General features: G+C 39.9%; 2 protein-coding genes and 1 long non-coding RNA gene across 5 annotated transcripts; 1 reads left to right on the top strand and 2 right to left on the bottom strand.

Moving 5' to 3' along the window:
- Positions 1 to 453: 453 nt before the first annotated feature.
- Positions 454 to 8,877, bottom strand: igfbp7 (insulin-like growth factor binding protein 7). Its single transcript, XM_061891988.1, has 5 exons — positions 8,112 to 8,877; positions 3,888 to 3,997; positions 1,300 to 1,407; positions 1,085 to 1,211; positions 454 to 1,028 (listed from the first exon to the last, which is right to left on the bottom strand). The coding sequence occupies exons 1-5, from the start codon at positions 8,731 to 8,733 to the stop codon at positions 1,006 to 1,008; spliced, it is 990 nt and encodes a 329-aa protein (XP_061747972.1). The 5' UTR covers positions 8,734 to 8,877; the 3' UTR covers positions 454 to 1,005.
- On the top strand, positions 3,852 to 26,169 carry LOC133546144 (uncharacterized). The gene is made up of 2 exons (XR_009805001.1): positions 3,852 to 4,019; positions 24,368 to 26,169. It is a non-coding gene; the product is annotated as an uncharacterized LOC133546144 (long non-coding RNA).
- LOC133546143 (cytochrome c oxidase assembly protein COX18, mitochondrial) lies at positions 8,648 to 26,324 on the bottom strand. 3 transcript variants are annotated; one of them, XM_061891989.1, is made up of 7 exons: positions 26,171 to 26,324; positions 24,403 to 24,759; positions 20,842 to 20,942; positions 20,615 to 20,769; positions 20,435 to 20,550; positions 20,262 to 20,369; positions 8,648 to 11,968 (listed from the first exon to the last, which is right to left on the bottom strand). In XM_061891989.1, exons 2-7 carry the CDS (start codon positions 24,724 to 24,726, stop codon positions 11,807 to 11,809), a joined length of 966 nt encoding a protein of 321 aa, XP_061747973.1. In that variant the 5' UTR covers positions 24,727 to 24,759; positions 26,171 to 26,324; the 3' UTR covers positions 8,648 to 11,806. The 3 variants fall into 3 exon arrangements, with proteins under 3 accessions (XP_061747973.1, XP_061747974.1, XP_061747976.1); XM_061891990.1 differs by having other exon boundaries at positions 26,166 to 26,305; XM_061891992.1 differs by having other exon boundaries at positions 26,098 to 26,245.

Below are 26,324 nucleotides of genomic sequence, written 5' to 3'. Positions count from 1 at the left end.
CACACCGTTTTTTAATTGCAGAACATTTTTCTTTTTTTTTTGGCGCGGCACCGGGTTGAGAGTTTGGCGGTGCCAGCAACCTGAGGGTTTATGGTTCGATCCCCAGCTTCTACCAACCTAGTCACTTCCGTTGCGTCCCTGAGCAAGACACTTTACTCTTGCTTTTGATGGGTCGTGGTTAGGGCCTTCCATGGCAGCTCCCGCCATCAGTGTGTGAATGGGTGAATGTGGAAATAGTGTCCAAGCACTTTGAGTACCTTGAAGGCAGAAAAGTGCTCTACAAGTCTAAAACATTTACTTGTGACTCATTGGACAAGAGTAAAAAACATGTTTGTGGAGTCTTGGCAGTAATTTCACTCCATAGTCGTCAAAAAAGGAGCGTGATTGGTGGGAACTACTTTTTCTTCTGCCTTCTTCCAGCAAGAAAATGACAAATCAAAATGAGTCACTCAGTATTATAAAGCAGCAAGTGCAAGTATCATTTTATTGCTCGCTATTTAGAGATAGAGTTCAATGTAAATAAGATTTGATATCATTTAACGACGATTTCCCAAAAGCAGCCACACTTGAAATGCACAACTTTTACCAAACATATATTGGGTACATTTGCACACAGTAGCGAATCAAATCGGTATTTCTGATACCAGCCACAATTTTACTTGATGGTATCGCACATCACTATCGATTGTTACCTGAAGCGATATGACAACAGGAAGTAAATTTGTGTGACACACCCAAAACCTGTTTTTTCTTTAGCATTAAAAAAAATTAAAAGGGAAGAAAATACAGTAAAATAAAAATTGCCAAATCAATATTAAAAAAAAACATCTGTGTTGCTATTAATTGTATTTATATTTTCAACAAAACTTTGTTTGTATAAGTACTTTATGAGCACAGTCAACAATGATGTTTATTGTTCTTATCGTTACATCCCTACTACAAATAAAATATGCCAGCAATCAGAGAGAATAAATGTCAGGCGAGTCAAGGATGAAGATCAGCCGCTCACAGTTCTTCCTCCTTCATCACTGAAAGGAAATGACATCATCAGTAACTCACTTCCTACCAGCCAATCAGCTCTTACCTTTCTGGACGACCATGTCATCCATGGACTCCACCACCTCGATGGATCCCACAGCCGACGCTTCGCCTTTGGCGTTGGTGGCATGGCACTCGTAAGAACCCTCCTCCTCTTTGGTGAGTGGTGAGATCTGAAAGGTCAAAGGTCACATGCGTTAATGTCTCAAAAGTTTTTCTCCCCCCCGCCCCAACCCCCCCAGGTGACACGGCGACACGGACCAGAACCCAGCCCGTCACTTGATGCTTCTCCGGGCCGCCTCGGGTCTGGATGGCCAGGTTGTCTCGGTCTCCGGGAAGAAGCTCCACCCTCTTTCTCCCGGTGATCACCTGATGACAGGACGATGTCGTCATTGGTCAGTCCACGCCGCTGCATGTTCTTTAAAAACTTTTACCTTAAGGGCTGCCTTCAAGTTTGGTCCCAGGGACCCAAAAGTCATTAAATTGTAAAAAGAATAGGTCCTATATTATGATCATTATTTTTTATTCAACCCTTACAGTAAATGTCTATATCAACTTCTGGTCTGTCGCTATAAAGCATTTTTTAAAATGTCTTTACGTTTTATGCCTTTTCTGTCAAAATCCTGTTTTTAAGGGAAAAACACAAAATATGCTATATTTTCCCTGAAAATGCTTTCAAAGTGGAATATTTGATGTGAAGTAATTGGATACTTAGGTCAATTATTTGAAAAAAATCATTTTAATTCATTATAATTTTTTGAGCAATGACATTTAAAAAAGAGACCCACTCATAAAAGTGTTAAAAAAGTCATATTCCTTTTTTTATTATTGTATTTTTTTTAACTTATGTCTCTTGCTCAACTTCAAATCAATCTGGCGATTGATTTGGGACGGCGTGGCGCAGTGGGAGAGTGGCCGTGCGCAACCCGAGGGTCCCTGGTTCAAATCCCACCTAGTACCAACCTCGTCACGTCCGTTGTGTCCTGAGCAAGACACTTCACCCTTGCTCCTGATGGGTGCTAGTTGGCGCCTTGCATGGCAGCTCCCTCCATCAGTGTGTGAATGTGTGTGTGAATGGGTAAATGTGGAAGTAGTGTCAAAGCGCTTTGAGTACCTTGAAGGTAGAAAAGCGCTATACAAGTACAACCCATTTATTTATTTATTATTATAAGTTTTTATGTTTTCATGTGGGAATAAGTTGATTGGCAACACTAAATGGTCCCTAGTGTGTGAATGTTGTCCGTCTATTTGTGTTGGCCCTGTGATGAGTTGGCGAATTGTCCAGGGTGTACGCCGCCTTCCGCCGATTGTAGCTGAGATAGGCACGAGCGCCCCCCGCCACCCCAAAGGGAATAAGCGGTAGAAAATGGATGGATAAACCTTTAATACATACATTGACATAAAGTCAATGTATGTATTAGCAGATCTTTGTTGTACTTGCATAAAAAAGGTTTGTACTTTCCAAGAAACCCCTGATTTTTGTGGTAAAACATTTTTAAATATGCAATGTTTTCCCCCCAAAAAATATTTCAAAGTGGAATATTGGGAAATATTTGGAGGCTTAAACATGTCAACAATTCATAACAAAATAAATTTTGTTTAATTATTTTTTTCAAAATTTACAGCTTTAAAACAAAAAAACACACACTCTAAAAGCCTCACTGACCCAAAAGGATCCCAGTCATCCATCCATCCATCCATCCATCCATTTTCTACCGCTTATCCCTTTCGGGGTCATTAAAGTGTTAAAAAGCAAGTCATATATTGCTTTTTTTTTTTTACTTTGAACACTAAAATATCGGCGGATAAACCTTTTAATCTGTACGTTGACATAAAGTTGAAATGTTTTCATGTTTTTATGCTGCTTTTGTCGTCAAAGAAAAAAAAAAGTAAATATGCAATATTTTCCTCCAAAAAGTGGAATATTTGATGTGAAGTAATAGGATTGTTGAATAGGTCAATAATTCATAATATTGATTAAAAAAATAAATATACTGTTTTTCCTTGAATTGCCGCCGGGGCGCTAATTAATATAAAACCTCTTCTCACTCCTGCGCTTACCAAAGGCATGCGGTAAAAGTAAGCATGCGCTAATCAATATAAAACCTCTTCTCACTCCTGCGCTTACCAAAGGCATGCGGTAAAAGTAAGCATGCGCTAATTAATATAAAACCTCTTCTCACTCCTGCGCTTACCAAAGGCATGCGGTAAAAGTAAGCATGCGCTAATTATTTTAAAACCTCTTCTCACTCCGGCACTTACCAAAGGTATGCAGTAGAAATTTGAGTGTGATGTAAGCTTGGACCTTAAATCCTACTGAATAGCTCTTAATCTTCTTCCCTTTATGCAATTTCAAATTACCGGTATTGAAATCAGCCTCCTCCATTTTGAAAATGATGACAGGGGAAGTGTCACTCGCGACGTCATGAGTTTGACCAGGCGGTAATACTAAGCATGCGCTAAATATTTTGGGAAGCGAGTTTGACCCTCCAGTAATTCAAGGCAGGCGCATACTAGGAAATACGGTACATATATATTTTTGTTCTTAGTGATGACAAAGAAAAAATTGCCTGCATGAAAGTTTTGTTACTGGAGTCAACATTGCAACTTTTTTTTGTTACATTTCACCTGTTTGTTATTTTATTCCACTTTTTTATTTTTTTTTCCAAATAGTATTTTTAGAACGTTTTATATTGAAATGTTATACTATATTATCATCAGAATTGTTTTAAGAATGAATGGGACATTTTGTATTTTCTGTCTGGGTGCTCTTATTGTGTAAAAAGGAAGCAGGAAGTTGGTGTAAAGATAGCGTCGTCGTTGTTGTTGTTGGCATTGAGCGGGCATACCTTCCTCCAGGTGAGCACAGGTGTGGGCACGCCCACCGCCTCACAGCTGAGGTACACCTGAGCGCCGCTCACGTTGAAGACCCGGCCGGGGGGCGTGACGATGAGAGGAGCTGCACAGACACGATGAGACAGGTCAGCATTCTGTTGGGTCTGAGCGCGCTCAGTGCGGAATTCTGTGTTTGCGTGAGGATTAGAAAGATAGACGCTGACGTTCCGCCTGGACGAGCAACTTGAGTCGACATGCGGGAACCAACATCGCCGCATTCTTGCTGCGCCCCACATCGTGTTGTTTTAAGTCTGAAACACGCTGAGTCGACATGTTCCATGTTGGCCTAGTGAGTGACGGGAAAAACACCTGAGCGTGACCCCGACCTCCCCTCCAGCAGGTGTCAGCGTGACCTTTCAAACACCCCTTCCTCGAGCACAGTGCTTCTCAATGCTTTTATGTCACGCCCCCCATTTGTCTGTATGTGTCAAGATAGTTATTTCATAACACTAAAGATGCCATTATGGTATTGCCTCTCACGCCCTCTTCCCCCCCCCCCTCCGATACCTAAGAGTCATCTGTATGTTTCAAAATATAAGATTTTGCATCTCATGCCCCCTTTCTTCAACACTTTACAGTCATATCTGATTCTTCAAAATATAACAATTTTGCCTCTCACGCCCCCTTTCTTTGACACCCAAGAGTCATCTGTATGCTTCAAAATATAAGATTTTTGCCTCTCATGCCCCCTTTCTTCAACACGTAACAGTCATATCTGTATGTTTCAAAATAGAAGATTTTTGCCTCTCACGCCCACTTTCTTCAACACTTAACAGTCATATCTGTATGTTTCAAAATATAAGATTTTTGCCTCTCACGCCCCCTTTCTTTGACACCTAAGAGTCATCTGTATGTTTCAAAATATACACTTTTGGCTCTCACGCCCCCCTTTTCCCTCGACACCTAACAGTCGTTTCAAAATATACGCTTTTGCCTCTCACGCCCCCTTTCTTCAACACCTAACCGTCATCTGTATGGTTCAAAATATAGGATTTTTGCCTCTCACACCCCCTTTCTTTGACACCTAACAGTCATCTGTATGTTTCAAAATATACACTTTTGGCTCTCATGCACCCTTTTTCCCCTGACACCTAACAGTCGTTTCAAAATATATGATTTTTCCTCTCACGCCCCCTTTCCCCCGACACCTCACAGCTATCTGTATATTTCAAAATATACGCTTTTGCCTCTCATGCCCCCTTTCTTCAACACCTAACAGTTGTAAGTTTCAAAATATACGATATTTGCTCTCACGCCCCGCCCCCTTTTTTCAACACCTAACCGTCATCTGTATGGTTGAAAATATAAAATTTTGCCTCTCACACCCCCTTTTCCCTCGACACCTAACAGTCATTTCAAAATATACGCTTTTGCCTCTCACGCCCCCTTTCTTCAACACCTAACCGTCATCTGTATGGTCCAAAATATAGGATTTTTGCCTCTCACACCCCCTGTCTTTGACACCTAAAAGTCATCTGTATGTTTCAAAATATACACTTTTGGCTCTCACGCACCCTTTTCCCCCGACACCTAACAGTCGTTTCAAGATATATAATTTTTCCTCTCACGCCCCCTTTCCTTCGACACCTCACAGCTATCTGTATGTTTCAAAATATACGCTTTTGCCTCTCATGCCCCCTTTCTTCAACACCTAACAGTTGTATGTTTCAAAATATACGATATTTGCCTCTCACGCCCCCTTTTTCAACACCTAACCGTCATCTGTATGGTTCAAAATATAGGATTTTTGCCTCTCACACCCACTGTCTTTGACACCTAAAAGTCATCTGTATGTTTCAAAATATACACTTTTGGCTCTCACGCACCCTTTTCCCCCGACACCTAACAGTCGTTTCAAGATATATGATTTTTCCTCTCACGCCCCCTTTCTCTCGACACCTCACAGCTATCTGTATGTTTCGAAATATACGCTTTTGCCTCTCATGCCCCCTTTCTTCAACACCTAACAGTTGTATGTTTCAAAATATACGATATTTGCTCTCACACCCCCTTTTTTCAACACCTAACCGTCATCTGTATGGTTGAAAATATAAAATTTTGCCTCTCACGCCCCCTTTTCCCTCGACACCCAACAGTCATTTCAAAATATACGCTTTTACCTCTCACACCCCCTTTCTTCAACACCTAACCGTCATCTGTATGTTTCAAAATATACGATATTTGCCTCTCACACCCCCTTTCTTTGACACCTAACAGTCATCTGTATGTTTCAAAATATACACTTTTGGCTCTCATGCACCCTTTTTCCCCTGACACCTAACAGTCGTTTCAAAATATATGATTTTTCCTCTCACGCCCCCTTTCCCCCGACACCTCACAGCTATCTGTATGTTTGAAAATATACGATTTTTGCTCTCACGCCCCCTTTCTTCAACACCTAACTGTCATCTAACTGTCATCTGCATGGTTCAAAATATACACTTTTGCCTTTCACGCCCCCTTTTCCCTCGACACCTAACAGTCATCTCAAAATATATGCTTTTGCCTCTCACGGACCCTTTCTTCGACACCTAAAAGTCATCTGTATGTTTCAAATTATAAACTTTTTCCTCTCTCGCCCCCTTTCTTCGACACCAAATAGTCACCTGTATGTTTCCAATATTTTGCTTTTGCCTCTCACGCCTCCTTTCTTCGACACCTAAAAATCAACTGTATGTTTCAAAATATACAGTTTTGCCTCTCACACCCCATTTCATCGAAACCTAACAGTCGTTTCAAAGTAAACACTTTTGCTTCTAACGCCCCCTTTTCCCTCGACACCTAACAGTCGTTTCAAAATATACGCTTTTGCCTCTCACGCCCCCTTTCTTTGACACCTTATAGTCATCTGTCTGTTTTAAAATATACACTATTGCCTCTCACGCCCTCTTTTTTTGACACCTAACCGTCATTTGTATGGTTTAAAATATACTTTTGCCTCTCACGCCCCCTTTTTCCCTCGACACCTAACAGTCGTTTCAAAATATATGCTTTGGCCTCTCACGCCCCCTTTTTTCAACACCTAACAGTCATCTATGTTTCAAAATATACACTTTTTCCTCTCACGCCCCCTTTCTTTGACACCTAACCGTCATCTATATGTTTCAAAATATACGCTTTTGCCTCTCACGCCCTCTTTCTTCGACACCTAACAGTCATCTGTATGTTTCCAAATATACACTTTGCCTCTCACGCCCCCTTTCTTTGCCACCTAACCGTCATCTTTGTTTCAAAATATACACTTTTGCCTCTCACGCCCCCTTTCTTTGGCACATAACTGTCATCTGTATGTTTCAAAATATACACTTTTGCCTCTCACGCCCCCTTTCTTTGGCACATAACTGTCATCTGTATGTTTCAAAATATACACTTTTGCCTCCCTCGCCCCCTTTCTTCGACACCTAACAGTCATTTGTATGTTACAAAATATACACTTTTTTCCTCTCACGCCCCCTTTCTTTGACACCTAACGTCATCTGTATATTTCAAAATATACAGTTTTGCCTCTCATGCCCCCTTTCTTCGACACCTCACAGTAAGCTGTTTGTTTCTAATATACACTTTTTCCTCTCACGCCCCCTTTCTTTGACACCTAACAATCAACTGTATGTTTCAAAATATACAGTTTTGCCTCTCCCACCCCATTTCTTCGAAACCTAACAGTCGTTTCAAAATAAACGCTTTTGCCTCTCACGCCCCCTTTTCTCTCGTCACTTAACAGTCGTTTCAAAATATACACTTTTGCCTCTCACGCCCCTTTTCTTTGCCACCTAACAATCAACTGTATGTTTCAAAATATACACTTTTGCCTCTCACACCCCATTTTTTCGAAACCTAACAGTCGTTTCAAAATAAACGCTTTTGCCTCTCACGCCCCCTTTTCCCTCGACACCTAACAGTCGTTTCAAAATATACGCTTTTGCCTCTCACGCCCCCTTTCTTTGACACCTCAGAGCTATCTGTATGTTTCAAAGCATACGCTATTGCCCCCAGGGGACAGAATTTTTTTTTCACCCCCCCTGAACTTGATGTTTATTTCATTGTCAAGATAGTTCTTGACTAACACTTAACATGCTATTGCCTCTCACGCCCCCCCAGGGGGTCCGCCCCACTACTTAAGAAGCATTTCGCTCGCATGTGTCAACGTGACCCTTGACCCCCTGAACAGGTGCTCTCACCTGCGGCGCAGCGTCCTTTGTTGTGGATGGTCACTTCCGCTTGTCCGTCTTCCCGCGCTCGCACGGCGGCGCTCTTCAGGGCGCAGGCGTTGGCGTAGGTGACGCCATCGCTCCCGCACACCTGGTAGTTGTTCTTGCACGTGCACACGCCCTGCTTGCTCTTCTTGTCCTCGGAGGCGCGCACGCACTCCAGCCCGGGTCCGCAGCGGCGGTTGGCCGCGCGGCGCCCGCCACACTGCTCCCCTTCCGCCGCGGCGCAGGTCGCGCAGCAGCCGCACGGGTCCGTGATCGAGCCGGCGGGACAGCCGGCGTCCGGGAGGGGGGCGCACCGGGCCGGGTCGCAGGGTTCGCACCCGGGAGCCGCCGCCTGAGCGAAGAGGATGCAAAGCAGCGTAATGAGACACGTCAGCACAAGTTTGGACGCCATGATGCGGACCGGTTGAAGTTCACAAGCTTCTGAGTACAGAACGGAACCACGGGGACTCTGGGATGCAGACTCCGCCTTGTGGGATGAGAGGGAGGGACTTAGGAAGGAATCCATGTTGGGATGTTTCTCTCCCACGCAATTTATTGAAGGAACATTCCATGCAGCACACACAATATTATCATGACACTCCAGCATCCTCGGGAAATACACCTTGAGATCTCATGAAGATCACATCAAAGTCATAATCATTCCTCCAGCAAAAGTCATAATTATCAGAGCAAAGTCATAATTATGAGATTAAAAGTCATAATTGTCAAATCAAGTCAAAATGGTCAGATCTAAACCCTTAATGATGAAATAAGTCATAAGAGTCAAAATTATGAGATCAAAAGTAATAATTATCAGATCAAAAGTCGTCATAATCAGATTAAAGTCAAAATTATCAGATCAACACAGGGGGCATATAGCTCGGTTGGTAGAGCGGCCGTGCCAGCAACTTCAGGGTTGCAGGTTCGATTCCCGCTCCTGCCATCCTAGTCACTGCCGCTGTGTCCTTGGGCAAGACACTTTACCCACCTGCTCCCAGTGCCACCCACACTGGTTTAAATGTAACTTAGATATTGGGTTTCACTATGTAAAGCGCTTTGAGTCACTCGAGAAAAGCGCTATATAAATACAATTCAATTCACTTTACTTCACAATTGTGAAATAAGTCATAATTATGAGAAGTCGTAATGATCAGATAAAAATGAATAATTACGAGATCAAATCATTGTGAGAAGTCATAATTACAAGATCAAATCATAATTATCAGATCAAAAGTCAAAATAATTAAATCAAGTAATTATAATCAAAATCAAAAGTCATAATTATCAGATCAAAAGTCAAAATAATTAAATCATGTCATAATGATCAAAATTAAAACTCATAATTATCAGATCAAAAGTCATAATTATCAGATCAAAAGTCCTATCAGATTAGGTCAAAATTATTACGTCACGTCATGATGATTAAAGCTAAAGTCATAATTATGAGATCAAAGGTCATATCAGATAAAGTCAAAATTATTAAATCAAGTCAAAATAATCAGATCAACGCTGACAATATTGAGAAGTCATAATGATCAGATATAAAGTCATAATTACGAGATCAAATCAAAAGTCTAAATTATTAAATTAAGTAATAATGATCAAATCAAAAGTCATAATTATGAGATGAAGTCATATCAGATCAGGTCAAAATTATTACGTCAGGCCATGATTAAATCTAAAGTCATACATATCAGATCGAGTCATAATTATTAAATCTAAAGTCATAATTATGAGATCAAGTCATGATTATTAAATCAAAAGTTATAATTATGACAAAGTCAACTATGAGATAAAAAGTCACAATTATGAGATCAGAAGTCTTAATTATTAAATCAAGTCAAAATGATCAGATCAATGCTGACAATTATGAAATAAGTCAATTATGAGAAGTCATAATAATCAGTTATAAAGTCATAATTACGAGATCAAATCACAATGATCCAATCAAAAGTCAAAATAATCAAATCAAGTCATAATGATCAAATCAAAAGTCATAATTATGAGATCAAAAGTCGTATCAGATAAGGTCAAAATTATTACGTCAAGTCATGATGATTACATCTAAAGTCATAATTATCAGATCAAGTCATAATTATTAAATTTAAAGTCATAATTGTGAGTTCAAAGGTCATATCAGATCTAAAGTCATAATTATGAGATAAAGGTCAAAATTATTCAATCAAGTCATAATTCAGATATCAAAAGTCAAAATTATGACAGTCAACTATTAGATAAAAAGTCAAAATAATGAGATCAGAAGTCTTAATTATTAAATCAAGTGAAAATGACCAGTTCAACACTGACAATTATGAAATAAGTCAATTATGAGAAGTCATAATGATCAGATATAAAGTCATAATTACGAGATAAAATCACAATGATCAAATCAAAAGTCTAAATTATTCAATCAAGTCATAATGATCAAATCAAAAGTCAGAATTATGAGATCAAGTCATATCAGATCAGGTCAAAATTATTACGTCAAGTCATGATTAAATTTAAAGTCATAAATATCAGATCAAGTCAGAATGATTAAATCCAAAGTCATAATTATGAGATCAAGTCATGATTAAATCAAGTCATAATTATGAGATTGAGTCATAATTAAATCAAAAGTCATAATTCAGAGTTCAAAAGTCTAAATTATGACAAAGTCAACTATGAGATAAAAAGTCAAAATTATGAGATCAGAAGTCATAATTATTAAATCAAGTGAAAATGATCAGATCAATGCTGACAATTATGAAATAAGTCAATTATGAGAAGTCATAATGATCAGATATAAAGTCATAATTACGAGATCAAATCACAATGATCAGATAAAAAGTCGAAATTATTACATCAAGTCATAATTATATCAGATCAAGTCATAATTATTAAATCTAGAGTCACAATTATATCAAAAGTCATAATTATTCAATCAAAAGTCATATTAGATCAAAAGACATTATCAAATTAAAATCATAATTCAGAGATCAAAAGTCAATTATGGCGAAGTCAACTACGAGATAAAAAGTCAAAATGATGAGATCAGAAGTCTTCATTATTAAATCAAAAGCCATAATTATCAGATCCACTCTCAAAATTATGAAATAAGTCATTATGAGAAGTCATAACTGAGATAAATTAAAATTATGAAATTCAAAGTCAAAATTATTAGAAAGTCAGCTGTAATATAAAGTTAAAATTATGAGATCAGAAGTTAAATTTAAATCAAGTCATAATCAGATCAAAAAACAAAATTATGAAATAAGTCATAATTATGAGAAAGTCTTAACTGTGAGATACAAAATAAAAATTATAAATTTAACATTTCAACTTTTTATTTCATAATTGTGACTTTTCAACTAATGTCATCTTTATCTCATATGTAAGACTTAAGTCATTATTAAGTCTTTATCTCATAATCATGACTTTTGACCTCATTTCATCTTTTTATCTCATGATTATGACTTCAGTTCATCTTTTTGTCTCATGATTACGTCTTACTGTTGGGTAGTTGTTTAGTTGCAGAGGAGCTGCCACAGTTTCTACAGGAAAAAAAACAAAGCAGTGAGTAGGAAAACAGGAAATGTTTGAGGGTCCCTAGTAGATTTGTATTGTCTGCAGTGGACAGGAAATGAAGTTCTAGCTATGGGGTCAAGCGAGTCCAGCAGTGAAATGTTCCAGTTTACTTGCTACTTGCAGTACTTGGCCACCAGGGCGGCCAGCAGGTCTCTGTACGGCGTGTCCGAGCGTCTGCTGGGAACTTTCAGGAGCTTGTGCAGGGCGCGAGAACGAAGGAGCAGATTGTGACCCAGGCCCACCACGCTGGAGGAGAACCAGTAGAGCGCCATGGACTGGAGGGGAAAGGGGTCGGCACAGCTAGGTTAGATCTTCCCCAAGTCAACATGAAGACCAGGGTGTCAGACTCCTTTTCGTGGAGGGCCACATCGCTTTATGGGGGCCTCTTACATCACTTGAATATGCAACTTATTATTCTATTTCATAACTTGCAGCTCGGTTAAAGTTAAAGTACCAATGATTGTCACACACACACTAGATGTGGCGAAATTATTCTCTGCATTTGACCCATCACCCTTGTTCACCCCCTGGGTGGTGAGGGGAGTAATGGGCAGCAGTGGTGCCACGCCTGGAAATCATTTATGGTGATTTAACCCCCAATTCCAACCCTTAATGCTGAGTGCCAAGCAGGGAGGTAATGGGTCCCATTTTTATAGTTTAGTTTGGTTTATTAAGGATCCCCATTAGTCTACACCGCAGTGGAGACTATTCTTTCTGGGGTCCAGGCAAAAAACATCACACAACCACAAAACAAAAGATTAAAATGCAGTACAACATGATCCAATAATAAATTGTCATAATACAAAAATAGCAACAACAAAGAACCAAAAAATACTAATAACTTTTGTTACATAATAATTTTCATACCGAAGATAAAAATAGATATACTGTATAAAACAAAGAACCAATGGCCTAAAATATACACATTAGTGTACCAAAGACAAACAATAAGTGACGAAAAAGTATCATCCATCCATTTTCTGCTGCTTATCCCATAATCAATAAAATACTCAATAGTCAATAAAAAGAGTCATGACATTAGGTACAATCTAGAACAGGGGTGTCAAACTCAAATACAGAGTGGGCCAAAATTTAAAACTGAACAAAACCACAGGCCAAGGTTGAACAAATGAACCTTTTAATAGGGACCCAAAAACAAGTTTTGCATTGAATATTGAACAAGCCAGGCTTGTATAACTTTATAGTGACATGCAAACTGAAGTTTTAAATAATAATAATAATAATAATTAAAAAATATCAATGGCATATCAAATAAAATTTAAATAAAAATGTAATGCCTCTTTTCTATTTGCAGCCCTCTGAGGTAAATATCTAAATAAACTTTTTCCACAGGCTAGTAATACATTTGCAAATAAAATAACAATAATGAATGAACCAAACATTCAAGCCTTGAAGTAGCAAGAGAAAGTGTATGAGTAAAATGTTAATTATTGCTTGGGGTGGGGGTATATTTTAGCGTTCCGGAAGAGTTAGTGCTGCAACGGGTTCTGGGTATTTGTTCTGTTGTGTTTATGTTGTGTTACAGCGCGGCTGTTCTCCTGAAAAGTGTTTGTTATTCTTGTTTGGTGTGGGTTCACAGTGTGGTTCATATTTGTAACAGTGTTAAAGTTGTTTATACGACCACCCTCAGTGCGAACTGTATGGCTGTTGAACAGGTATGCTTTGCATTCACTTGTGTGCGTAAAAGCTGCATATATTATGTGACTGGGTTGGCACGCTATTTCTATGTAGGAAAAGCGGACGTGACGACAGGTTGTAGAGGACGCTAAAGGCAGTGCTGTTAAGGCACGCCCCCAATATTGTCGTCCAGGTGGAAATCGGGAGAAATTCAGAAGAATGGTTTCCCCGGGAGATTTTCGGGAGGGGCACTTAAATTTGGGAGTCCGGGAAAATCGGGAGGGTTGGCAGGTATGAGTATTACTGGTGAATGCAGTGTTGATGCAGTGTTAATGCAGCTCGAATGTTAATTTGATATTGCCTCAAGGGCCAAGTGAAATTACATGGCGGGTCAAATTTGGCCTGCGGGCCAGAGTTTGACACCCAAGATCTAGAATAATCTCTTTACACAATACTTCTCCTTTTAGTCTATTCTTAAAGCCCACTATGCTGGTGATTGATAGCACATATTGTGGAAGTCGATTCCAGTAAGTGATTGCTCGATACATTACAGTCTTTTTCAATACATCACTTTTGGGTTTAAGACGGGTATGACTCAGCTGGGATTTGAACTCACGACCTACCGATCTCAGGGCGGACACTCTCACCCAGGGGTCACCAACCTTTTTGAAACCAAGAACTACTTCTTGGGTACTGATTAATGCGAAGGGCTACCAGTTTGATACACACTTAAATAAATTGCCAGAAATAGCCAATTTGCTCAATTTACCTTTAACTCTATGTTATTTTTAATAATTAATGATATTTATCTTTGTGGCAACACTGATCATCTTAATGATTTCTCACAATAAATATATATTTTTGATGACATGTTTTAAATAGGTTAAAATCCAATCTGCACTTTGTTAGAATATATAACAAATTGGACCAAGCTATATTTCTAACAAAGACAAATCATTATTTCTTCTAGATTTTCCAGAACAAACATTTTAAAAGATATTCAAAAGACTTTGAAATAAGATTTAAATTTGACCTGGGGATAGGTTGATTGGCAACACTAAATTGGCCCTAGTGTGTAAATGTGAGTGTGAATGTTGTCCGTCTATCTGTGTTGGCCCTGCGATGAGGTGGCGACTTGTCCAGGGTGTACCCTGCCTTCCGCCCGATTGTAGCTGAGAAAGGCACCAGCGCCCCCCGCGACCCCGAAAGGGAATAAGCGGTAGAAAATGGATGGATGGATGTACAGATGTTCTTGATTTGTCAGAATATGTTTTTTGAATTTTAATCATAATAAGTTTGAATAAATATTTCACAAATATTCTTCGTCGAAAAAACAGAAGCTAAAATTAAGAATTAAATTAAAATGTATTTATTATTCTTTACAACAAAACAAATACATTTAATTGAACATTGATTTCCATTGTCAGGAAAGAAGAGGAAGGAATTTAAAAAGTAAAAAGGTATGTGTTTAAAAATCCTGAAATAATTTTTAAGGTTGTATTTTTTCTCTAAAATTGTCTTTCTGAAAGTTATAAGAAGCAAAGTAAAAAAATAAAATAAATGTATTTAAACAAATGAAGACCAAGTCTTTAAAATATTTTCTTGGATTTTCAAATTCTATTTGAGTTTTGTCTCTCTTAGAATTAAAAATGTCGAACAAAGCAAGACCAGCTTGCTAGTAAATAAATAAAACTGTAAAAAATGTTGGTAAGTGCTGCTATTTGAGCTATTTTTAGAACAGGCCAGCGGGCCACTCATCCGGTCCTTACGGGCTACCTAAGTTGGTGACCCCTGCTCTAACCACTAGGCCACTGAGTAGGTTTACAGTCACAATAATTTGACTGTAAAATTATTATTTTGTTTTTTTACAACATATTACTGTAAATAGAGAAAACGTACCACACTTTTTTAAGGTTAAAACTGGCAGTTTAGTTGCAATACATTTATTGTAAAATTGCCTTTTTTTTTGTTGTTTTTTTTAACAACATATTACAGTAAGTAGAAAAACAGTACCACTGTGTTGGGGGTTTTTACGACAAAGAACTGGCAGTTCATTTGCAAAGATTTTTTTTATGTAAAGTTGACTGTTTTTTGCAGCATATCACTGTGAATGGAAAAACAGACCTGCAGTTGTTTTTTTTTTACAACAAATTACTATGAACGGAAAACCGAACGGGACAAGCGGTAGGAAATGGATGGATGGAAAAACAGTACTGCTGTTTTTTTTTTTTTATGTTGCTTTTTTTACAACGAAAACTGGCTGCTGCCCCTGCGACCCGACCTCTGATAAGCAGAAGAAAATGGATGGATGGATGACAGTTTTTTACGGTAAAAAACTGGCAGCTCAGTCGCAATAATTTTTATGTCAAATTGACAGTTCATACAGCATATTACTGTAAATGGAAAAACAGTACTGCTATTTTTTTACATTAAAAGACTTGGTCACAATAACTTCTCCGTAAGATTTACTGTGTTTTTTACAGAATATTACTGTGAATTGAAAAACAGTACTGCAGCTTTTTTACGGTATAAATATGGCACTTAAGTTGCAATAAGCTTTTTTTTTTTTACAACAACTTATTGTGAATGGAAAACCGAACGGGACAAGCGGTAGAAAATGGATGGATGGAAAAACAGTACCGCTGTTTCTGTTTTTTTACAACGAAAACTGGCAGTTCAGTCGCAATAATTTTTAAGTAAAATTGACAGTGCAGCTTTTTTACGGTATAAATCTGGCAGTTAAGTTGCAGTAAGTTTACTGTAAAATTGACTGTTTTTTACAGCATATTATGGTAAGTAGAAAAACAGTACCACTGTTTTGGGGTTTTTACGACAAAGAACAGGCAGTTCATTTGCAAAGATTTTTTATGTAAAATTTACTGTTTTTTTTTACATCATATTACTGTGAATGGAAAAACAGACCTGCAGTTTTTTTTTTTTTTTTTACAAAAAATTACTCTGAATGGAAAACTGAACGCGACAAGCGATAGAAAATGGATTGATGGAAAAACAGTACAGCTGTTTTTTTTTGTTTGTTTTTTTAACAACGAAAACTAGCAGTTCAGTCGCAGTCATTTTACCATAAAATTGACAGTTTTTGTTTTTTTATACACAGCCACGAAGTGGCTGGGGAGAGGGAAGTCTGGGCTTCCCTGCTTAGGCTGCTGCCCCCGCGACCCGACCTCGGATAAGTGGAAGAAGATGGATGGATGGGTGGGTGCCAGCTTTTTACTGTAAAAAACTGGTGGCTCAGTCGCAATAATTTTTATGTCAAATTGACAGTGTTTATATAGCATATTACTGTAAATGGAAAAACAGTACCGCTGCAATTTTACAGTAAAAAAAAAAGTGAGCTCAATCCCAATAATTTTTATGTCAAATTGACAGTGTTTATATAGCATATTACTGTAAATGGAAAAACAGTGCTGCTATTTTTTTACAGTAAAAAAACTCAGTCACGATAACTTCGTAAGATTTACTGTTTTTACAGCATATTACTGTGAATGGAAAAACAGTACTTCAGCTTTTTTACAGTATAAATATAATACATTTTATTTGATATAGCGCTTTTCTAAGCACTCAAAGACGCTAGATGGCACTTAAGTTGCAATAAGTTTACAAGGCTGTTTTTTTAAATGTTAAGGCTGTTTTTTTACAGTAAAAAAGTTGCAGCTCGGTCGTAATAAGTTTACTGTAAAATTGACAGTTTTTTACAGCATATTACGGTGAATAGAAAAACAGTACCGCTGTTTGTTTTTTTACGACAAAAAACTGGCAGTTCAGTCGCAATAATTTTTCACGTAAAATTGACAGTTTTATATGACATTACTGTGAATGGAAAAAACAGTACAGCTGGGGTTTTTTAAAGACAAAACTGGCAGCTCAGTCGCAATAATTTTACCAGAAAATGTACTTACTTTTTTGTTTTTTTACAGCATATTTTCAATTTAAAAACAGCACGGCTGTTTTTTTTAACGGTAAAAAACTGGCCGCTCATTCATAATAATTTAACGGAAAATTGACAATGTTTTACAGCATATTATTATAAAAGGAGAAACAGTATGGCTGTTTTTTTACAGTAAAAAAACTTGCAGCTCAGTCGCAATTATTTTACCTTAAAATTGACTTTTTTTTTTACAGCACATTACTTTAAATTGAAAAACAGTACAGCTCTTTTTTACGGTAATTTTTTTTTTTTTTTTTACAGAATATTACTCTAAATGGGAAAAACAGTACTGCTGTTTTTTTTACAGTAGCTAGGTCGGAATAACTTCACCGTAAAATTGACTGTGCATATTACTGTCAATGGAAAAACAGTACTGCTGGTTTTTTACGGTACAAATGGCAGTTTGGTCGCAATAAGTTTACTGTAAAATTCACAGTTTTTTTTACAGAATATTACTGTAAATGGCGGGCTTCACTGTAGCAGAGGGGCTAGTGCGTCTGCCTCACAATATGAAGGTCCTGCAGTCCTGGGTTCAAATCCAGGCTCGGGATCTTTCTGTGTGGAGTTTGCGTGTCCTCCCCGTGAATGCGTGGGTTCCCTCCGGGTATTCCGGCTTCCTCCCACTTCCAAAGACATGCACCTGGGGATAGGTTGATTGGCAACACTAAATTGGCCCTAGTGTGTGAATGTGAGTGTGAATGTTGTCTATCTGTGTTGGCCCTGCGATGAGGTGGCGACTTGTCCAGGGTGTACCCCGCCTTCCGCCCGATTGTAGCTGAGATAGGCGCCAGCGCCCCCCCGCGACCCCAAAAGGGAATAAGCGGTAGGAAATGGATGGATGGATACTGTAAATGGAAAAACTGTACTGCTGTTTTTTAGTTTTGTTTTTTACAGTAAACAACTTGCAGCTCAGTTAACTTCACCATAAAATTGAATGTGTTTTTACAGCATATTACTGTGAATAGAAAAACAGTACAGCTGTTTTTTTTAACAGTAAAAAACTTACAGCTAGGTCGCAAAAACTTCCCCGTAAAATTGACTGTGTATTTTAGAGCATTTTACTCTGAATGGAAAAAAAAAATACTGCTGCTTTTTTTACGGTATAAATGGCAGTTTGGTCACAATAAACTTACTGTAAAATTCACTGTTTTTTACAGCATACCGTATTTCCTTGAATTGCCGCAGGGCATATAGTATGCGCCTGCCTTGAATTACTGCCGGGTCAAACTCGCTTCGCAAAATAAATAGCGCATGCTTAGTATTACCGCCTGGTCAAACTCGTGACGTCACGAGTGACACTTCCCCTGTCATCAGTTTCAAAATGGAGGAGGCTGATTTCAATACCGGTAATTTGAAATCGCATAAAGGGAAGAAGATTAAGAGCTATTCAGTAGGATTTAAGGTCCAAGCTTACATCACACTCAAATTTTTACTGCATACCTTTGGTAAGTGCCGGAGTGAGAAGAGGTTTTAAAATAATTAGCGCATGCTTACTTTTACCCCATGCCTTTGGTAAGCGCAGGAGTGAGAAGAGGTTTTATATTAATTAGCGCCCCGGGGGCAATTCAAGGAAATACGGTATACTGTATTTATTTTTTTAATCAATATTATGAATTATTGACCTATTCAACAATCCTATTACTTCACATCAAGTATTCCACTTTTTGGAGGAAAATATTGCATATTTTTTTTCTTTGACGAAAAAAGGGCATAAAACATGAAAAAATTTAAACATTATGTCAACGTACAGATTAAAAGGTTTATCTGCAGATATTTTAGCGTTGAAAGTAAAAAAAAAAAAATCAATATATGACTTGCTTTTTAACACTTTAATGACCCCGAAAGGGATAAGCGGTAGAAAACGGATGGATGACTGGGACCCCTTTGGGTCTCTGAGGCTTTTGGAGTGTTTTTTTTTTTTTAAAGCTGTAAATTTTGAAAAAAATAATAAAAATTTATTTTGTTATGAATTGTTGACATATTTAAGCCTCCAAATATTTCCCAATATTCCACTTTGAAATATTTTTTGGGGGGAAAACATTGCATATTTAAAAAATTTTTGCCATAAAAATCAGGGGCTTCTTGGAAAGTACAAACCTTTTTTGAAATCACATAAAGGAAGAAGATTAAGAGCTATTCAGTAGGATCTAAGGTCCAAGCTTACATCACACTCAAATTTTTACTGCATGCCTTTGGTAAGTGCCGGAGTGAGAAGAGGTTTTAAAATAATTAGCGCATGCTTACTTTTACCACATGCCTCTGGTAAGCGCAGGAGTGAGAAGAGGTTTTAAATTAATTAGCGCCCCGGCTGCAATTCAAGGAAATACGGTATTACTGTAAATATAACAAAAGTACTGCTGTTTTTTTAACGGTAAATATCTGGCAGCTTAGTCGCAGTCTGTGTACTGTAAAATTCACAATGTTTTACAGCATATTACTGTAAATGGCAAAACAGCACGGCTGCAATTTTACGGTGAAAAAAGGCAGCCCAGTCTGAACAATTTTACTGTAAAATTTAAGCCATTTGTTGTTACTGTAAATAGACAGCTGCTTTTTCATAGTATAATTTTGCCAGTTTTTTACTGTTAAAAACAACACCTGTAGATTTTACGGTGTATTATTTTATATTATATATACATTTTTGACAGTTTTATCTTACTTTTTTTTTTCATTTGCACAAAGTCAATTTCACAATTTTACCGTAAAATCGTGTGGCTTTTAAAGTGCATAAAATTTGCTGAAAATTTAAATTTTCCTGAAGGAATAAATTAAGTACTATCTAATCTAATGTAATCTAATCTAATAATTTGCTTTGACATCATGTCAAGCAAATACATTTTTTTAATTTAAGTTATTGGATGATTTTCAAGCTGAAAAAAGAAGAAAAGACGATATCTCCAGGCCAATTAAAAGGATGTGGCCCTCGGACCTTGAGTTTGACCCCTGTGGCGTAGACCACCGAGTGGGAGCGGACCAGAACTCACCGAAGGGACGGCGGCGGCGACGGGAATCATGAGCAGGACGAAGCCTCGCATGGCGTAGGTCAGCCATTTGTGAAAAGACGACGCCGTGGACCTCTGGAGGGAAAATACCTGAGGAAGAAAGCGCGGCGATGTCATCGAGGAGTCATGTGACCCGGCAGCTGTCCGTCACGCACCTCAATCGTGAGCAGGTTCACCAGGCCTAGGGAAAGTGGGAGGAGCCAGGTGGTGTCGGGCGACGTGAGGTCGGCGAACCACAGAGCGCCGCCGGTCATCAGATCCGGCCTCAGGGCTGCAACGCAAACACAGGCTAGTCTTAGTCTCAGGCCACGGACCCGGACCCCGGCCGGTCTCACCCTGGTTTTCCAGGCTGAGGTTCCGCAGGGCCAGGGACAGGCTGATCCAGAGGGGCAGCTGGACCCACACCAGCAGGCTGGCTTTGACCGGGTGACAGTTGTCCCGGATGTACAGCTGGGACACCACGCGGCGCAAGTTCTTGCGGAACTGGAACCTGACCAAGAAGAAGAAAGACCGGTGTCATGGAGTTCCTGGAAGACTGAGGAACAACTCCGCCTCTTCTCACCGGCACTGTTTGTCCGTCCAGCCTCTCTCCTTGGCTCGCACGGACACCTCGTACCGGAGCCTCTTCGCCAGCACCGCGATCTCCGCCTGGAGCGCCTCCACCTGCATGTTGCCATGGTTACGAGAGACACGGATGAGAGGGGGCAGGTTGCCATGGTTACAGTGATGGAGGCCAGCACAGCAACAAAACAAATACTAAATTACAATTTTAAATTTCCCGCGGAGTTTCTTGTTGAAAACGTTGCGGAATGATGACGCGTGTTTGTGACGTCAATGGTTGGAGGGGACATTTTAGCCCGACACCACACAAAGCTAAAAGTCGTCTCTTTTCATCGCATAATTACACAGTATTTTGGACATCTGTGTTGCTGAATTTTTTGCAATTTGTTCAATTAATAATGAAGTCAAACTAGAAAGACGGAGTTGGGAAGCTTTAGCCTTTAGCCACACAAACACACGGTGATTCCTTGTTTAAAATTCCAAGAGGTGAAGCTTTACTATGGATCAGAGCGGTCAAGCAAACATGGATCCGACTACATGTCAACCGGCAGTTTTCGGTGAGAAAATTGTGGAAATAAGTCGCCTCTTACCGGAGATCATCGGAGCTTCTGTCATGCTGCAGCCACGTGGCTTCCCTCAGAGACTGGCGTCAACACACCCGTGGCCACACCCCTCCGACTATCAGGTATTATTTAAGTCACTAAAACACTAGCAACACAACAGAAAGATAAGGGATTTCCCAGAATTATCCTAGTAAATGTATCTAAAAACATCTGAATCGCTCCCAACGCAATCGCCTTTTTTTTTTTTTCTAGTCCACCACTCTAAATTTCCTCATCCACGAATCTTTCATCCTCGCTCAAATTAATTGGGAAATTGTCGCTTTCTTGGTCCGAATAGCTCTAGCTGCTGCTGTCTAAGATTGTAAACAATGTGAGGATGTGAGGAACCCTTGAACCCGTGACGTCACGCGCATATCGTCTGCTACTTCCGGTCCAGGCAAGGCTTTTTTATTAGCGACCAAAAGTTGCGAACTTTATCATTGATGTTCTCTACTAAATCCTTTCAGCAAAAATATGGCAATAACGCAAAATGATCAAGTATGATACATAGAACGGACCTGCTATCCCCGTTTAAATAAGAAAATCTCATTTCAGTAGGCCTTTAAAGATCTAAACTACTTATTTGGGAATGTCCGGTGAGCAACGTTCCCTCAAAGGTGAGCGCCTGTGCAATTGCGCACTGATCGCGCGTCCTCTGCCCACGGCAATTCTATGCCGTGCACAAAATCCAATAAAAAAAAATTCAATTTTCAAAGTAATTTACTACAAGAGGCCACAGAGACAACAGTTTTCGTTATCACTGTTCAATCATTGTAACGTCTGTCGAGACGCTTTAAGGAGGACAAGAATTCCATCAATCACTTTATTGAGCAGAACTCTTTATAAACACATGACCAAAAACATCGCTAAACAATTTCCATCCAGCAAAGCTGGTCATTTTCTGGCGTACAAAGCCAACCAAAACCAACTTTGCCATCTGGCATATCAACAGCAGTCGGTCGCTCTTTCTCACTTGTGCCAGCACATATGGCACTGAGCCAGTGATGCGTTTACAGCCACACCAAAAGTCGGACATTTCCAACACCGCACATTATGTGTAATTCCAGGTCGTTACACTACGATTTACCAATTAAATGTGTGCTCATTCTACTGTCATTTATTAAGAATCTTCATTTATAAATATTAATCATGAAATGCTGTTATTATATTAAAGAAATACTAATAAAAAGATGTATATTTTACAAACGGAAAGTTACAGGAATGTACACATGATTCAGTGCTTACATCTCATTGTGCAACATGTGGATGTTTTAATGAGAACTGAATGCGATATCTGAAAGGGGTACAAATGATTACCAAAGCAGGACCCCACCCAGTAGAGATGCGAGGTTTGCGGTCTCATCCGCGGAGTCCACGGATAAACCACAGGTCGGGCGGGTGACATGACGAAAAAATTGATTTTAATTAGATTCGGGTGGGTGGCGGTTGAACCATCCAGAAATATTTGATATACATGGTTCTGGGATCGGTATCCTTTGCCATTCAAAGAGCCATTTAAGACCCGTGTCACAAAGCGAAGAAGACAATAGGAGACGCTATTATTCTCTTGAATGACTGCCGGCAGTCACCCAGTTAATAAGTATTAGGGCGTGCTATGAAGTCATTGGCTTTGTCACCTTCTACAACATGTACGATCTGCATGTCAGTCCAGCAACATGTTGTGTGTGGCTTCCGCAGCAACACGCACACAACTGCAAGGCATACTGGGTGACACAGAGTACACTAATGGTTGTGATATAAACAATTTTAACACTCTTAGTAATATGCGCCACGCTGTGAAGCCACACAATACAAGATTGACAAACACATTTCGGGAGAACATCCTCACAGTAACACAACATAAACGCAACACAACAAATACCCATAATCCTTTGTATCCGTGACAATTCCTGACTATTTTATATAACCCGCTAGCAGCAAACGCCCCCCCGTGCGTCTGTAAGGTGGGCGGGGTTGGGGGCGCGGGGGTGTAAAATATATCCAGGATTGTCACGGATACAAAGGATTCTGGGTATTTGTTGTGTTGCGTTTGTGTTGTGTTACTGTGAGGATGTTCTCCCGAAATGTGTTTGTCGATCTTATTTGGTGTGGCTTCACAGCGTGGCGCATATTAATAAATGTTAAAGTTGTTCATATCACAACCATCAGTGTACTCTGTATCACCCAGTATGCCTTTCAATCTTGTACGTGTGATTGCGGAAGCTGCACACAACATGTTGCCGGACTAACAATCGGTTTGCACATGTTGTTGAAAGTGTCAAAGGCAATGGCTTCACAGCACGCCCAGGATGAACGCTATTGGATAGTCGCGAGAACGTTAGCGGCTCCAATTGTCTACATTACTCTGTGCAACACCTCTGTGAGTGGTAAAGGCAGCCGACATCTGATGTATTTCAGCGGGCGGTTGACGGGCGGGTACGGTTCTGATAAAATGTTGGTTCGGGTGGACGGCGTGTGGATGATATGATTGCCTATCCGCGCATCTCTACCACCCAGACATACAATACTAGTATAGTTTACAGCTCATGAAAAACAATATGTGTTGTTCTTGTCACTGTAAGTGGGCCAAAACACTTATATTAGTAAATGATCACATGGAAGTGACTGCTGTCATTTGATTATAATATGAAATGTAACTTGTTATTTAGTCAGGTTTGGGACAGGTGTGCTGCAGGTGTGGCCACAGTGTGCACGCCCGTTGTTGCTCACATGTGCTCCACTGAAGGCTCAGAGTTTTTGCATTTGCCACACACATGAAAAATTAGAGGGAACATTGCCGTTGGGCCAGATTATCGGACATCTGTACTTATAATAGATGGCTACATCTGAAGTTTCGTAATCATATAAGCAGTAAAAGTAATATATATTCTTATAACTTAAAGCATGTGGCCTTAATTTGCCCAGGTCTGGTCTAGCAAGTAAAAAGTCTCCATGCTCACCTTGCCAAGAATGACGAGCTGGTAGGCGGCGAGCGGCAGCGTCACGAGCGTCCTGACTGACAGCGTGCAGACGACGATGCTGAGCCACCACGGCAGACCGCTGCTCTGCTGGACGTGGACCAGGAAGTCTTCGGCCAGGTGCACAGGTGCCGAGTGCGACACCTGATGGTACCACCCAGAAGCGGCGTCCCCAGAGGACAGCCGGTGTTGCGCCGAGCTGTCAGAGTGAGTGATGGCCGAGGGCGAAGACTTCCTGAGGAACGCCGCGCCACAGGCGGTTCGGACGGGCAGCCGCAGAAGGCGGAGCCCCCCCAAAGCCAGCATGGTAGCACCCCCCCTGCTCCTCAACCACGTCACCTGTCAGGGGTCATCACAAAATGGAAGTTTATTTCAATCATGACAAATGCAAAACTTTGCTACAGCTGACAAAGTGAAGTCTAATCTCATTTTAAAGGCCTACTGAAACCCACTACTACCCATCATGCAGTCTGATAGTTTATATATCAATAATGAAATATTAACATTGCAACACATGCCAATACGGCCTTTTTAGTTTACTAAATTGCAATTTTAAATTTTGCGCGAAGTATCCTGTTGAATACGTGACGGTATGATGACGCGTGCGCGTGACGTCACGGATTGCAGTGGACATTTTGTTCCAGCCCCGATCCCAGCTATAAGTCGTCTGCTTTAATCGCATAATTACACAGTATTCTGGACATCTGTGTTGCTGAATCTTTTGCAATTTGTTCAATTAATAATAGAGACGTCAAAGAAGAAAGATGTCGGTGGGAAGCGGTGTATTGCGGCTGCCTTTGGCAACACAAACACAGCCGGTGTTTTCTTGTTTACATTCCCGAAAGATGACGGTGAAGCTTTACTATGGAACAGAGCGGTCAAGCGAACATGGTTCCCTACCACATGTCAACCGGCAGGTTTCGGTGAGAAAATTGTGGTAATAAGTTGGCTCTTACTGTAGACATGAGCGGAGAGCACCTGTCAAAGAGGCAGCTGCGAATTCCTCTCTTGCCTCCTCCGACCGGCCGCCCCCGAACGTGGGATGCTTCCACCGTGGAGGTGGGGGAAAAAAAATCTCAGGCCGGCCCCAACGGCTGCCTTCGCTTCGCCTCGTCGAGAAACGTGGCTTCCCTCAGAGACACCGCCGGTCACCACACCCATATGACTTTATAATCTCACTGAAACACTAGTAACACAATAAGCAGATAAGGGATCTTACAGAATTATTATAGTAAATGTGTCTAATAACATCTGAATCGCTCCCACTGCCCTCGCCTTTATTTTTTTTTCTTCTAGTCCTTCACTCTCACTTTCCTCATCCACAAATCTTCCATCTACACTCAAATTAATGGGGAAATCGTCACTTTCTCAGTCCGAATCGCTCTCGCTGCTGGTGGCCATGACTGTAAACAATGTGAGGAGCTCTACAACCCGTGACGTCACACGCACATCGTCCCGCTACTTCCGGTAAAGGCAAGTCTTTTTTATTAGCGACCAAAAGTTGAGAACTTTATCGTCGATGTTCTCTACTTAATCCTTTCAGCAAAAATATGGCCATATCGCGAAATGATCAAGTATGACACATAGAATGGACCTGCTATCCCCGTTTGAATAAGAAAATCTCATTTCAGTAGGCCTTTAATGTTGATGAAAATGTGACGTCAGCCGGAGGCTCACCTGTTTCAAATTATGACGTATCAGATTAACATTGTACAATCGAATATGAATAAAAACAAAAGACCAACCTTACATTAATTAAAACATTGACTTTTTTTCTTAGTTGACAACTGGCTGTTTGAGGGCGTTTTTGGTCACTTTTCTCCGCCGTCCCGCAGTCAGACAACAGCCGACAAGCCGCGGCGCATCTTGATGACGTAACCCGCTTCTTCGGCGACTACATGTGA

Source organism: Nerophis ophidion, linkage group LG29 (assembly GCF_033978795.1).
Source record: "Nerophis ophidion isolate RoL-2023_Sa linkage group LG29, RoL_Noph_v1.0, whole genome shotgun sequence".
Lineage (NCBI taxonomy): Eukaryota > Metazoa > Chordata > Actinopteri > Syngnathiformes > Syngnathidae > Nerophis > Nerophis ophidion.
Note: the sequence above shows the minus strand (reverse complement) of the source record. Positions and strands in the feature narration are given on the sequence as shown.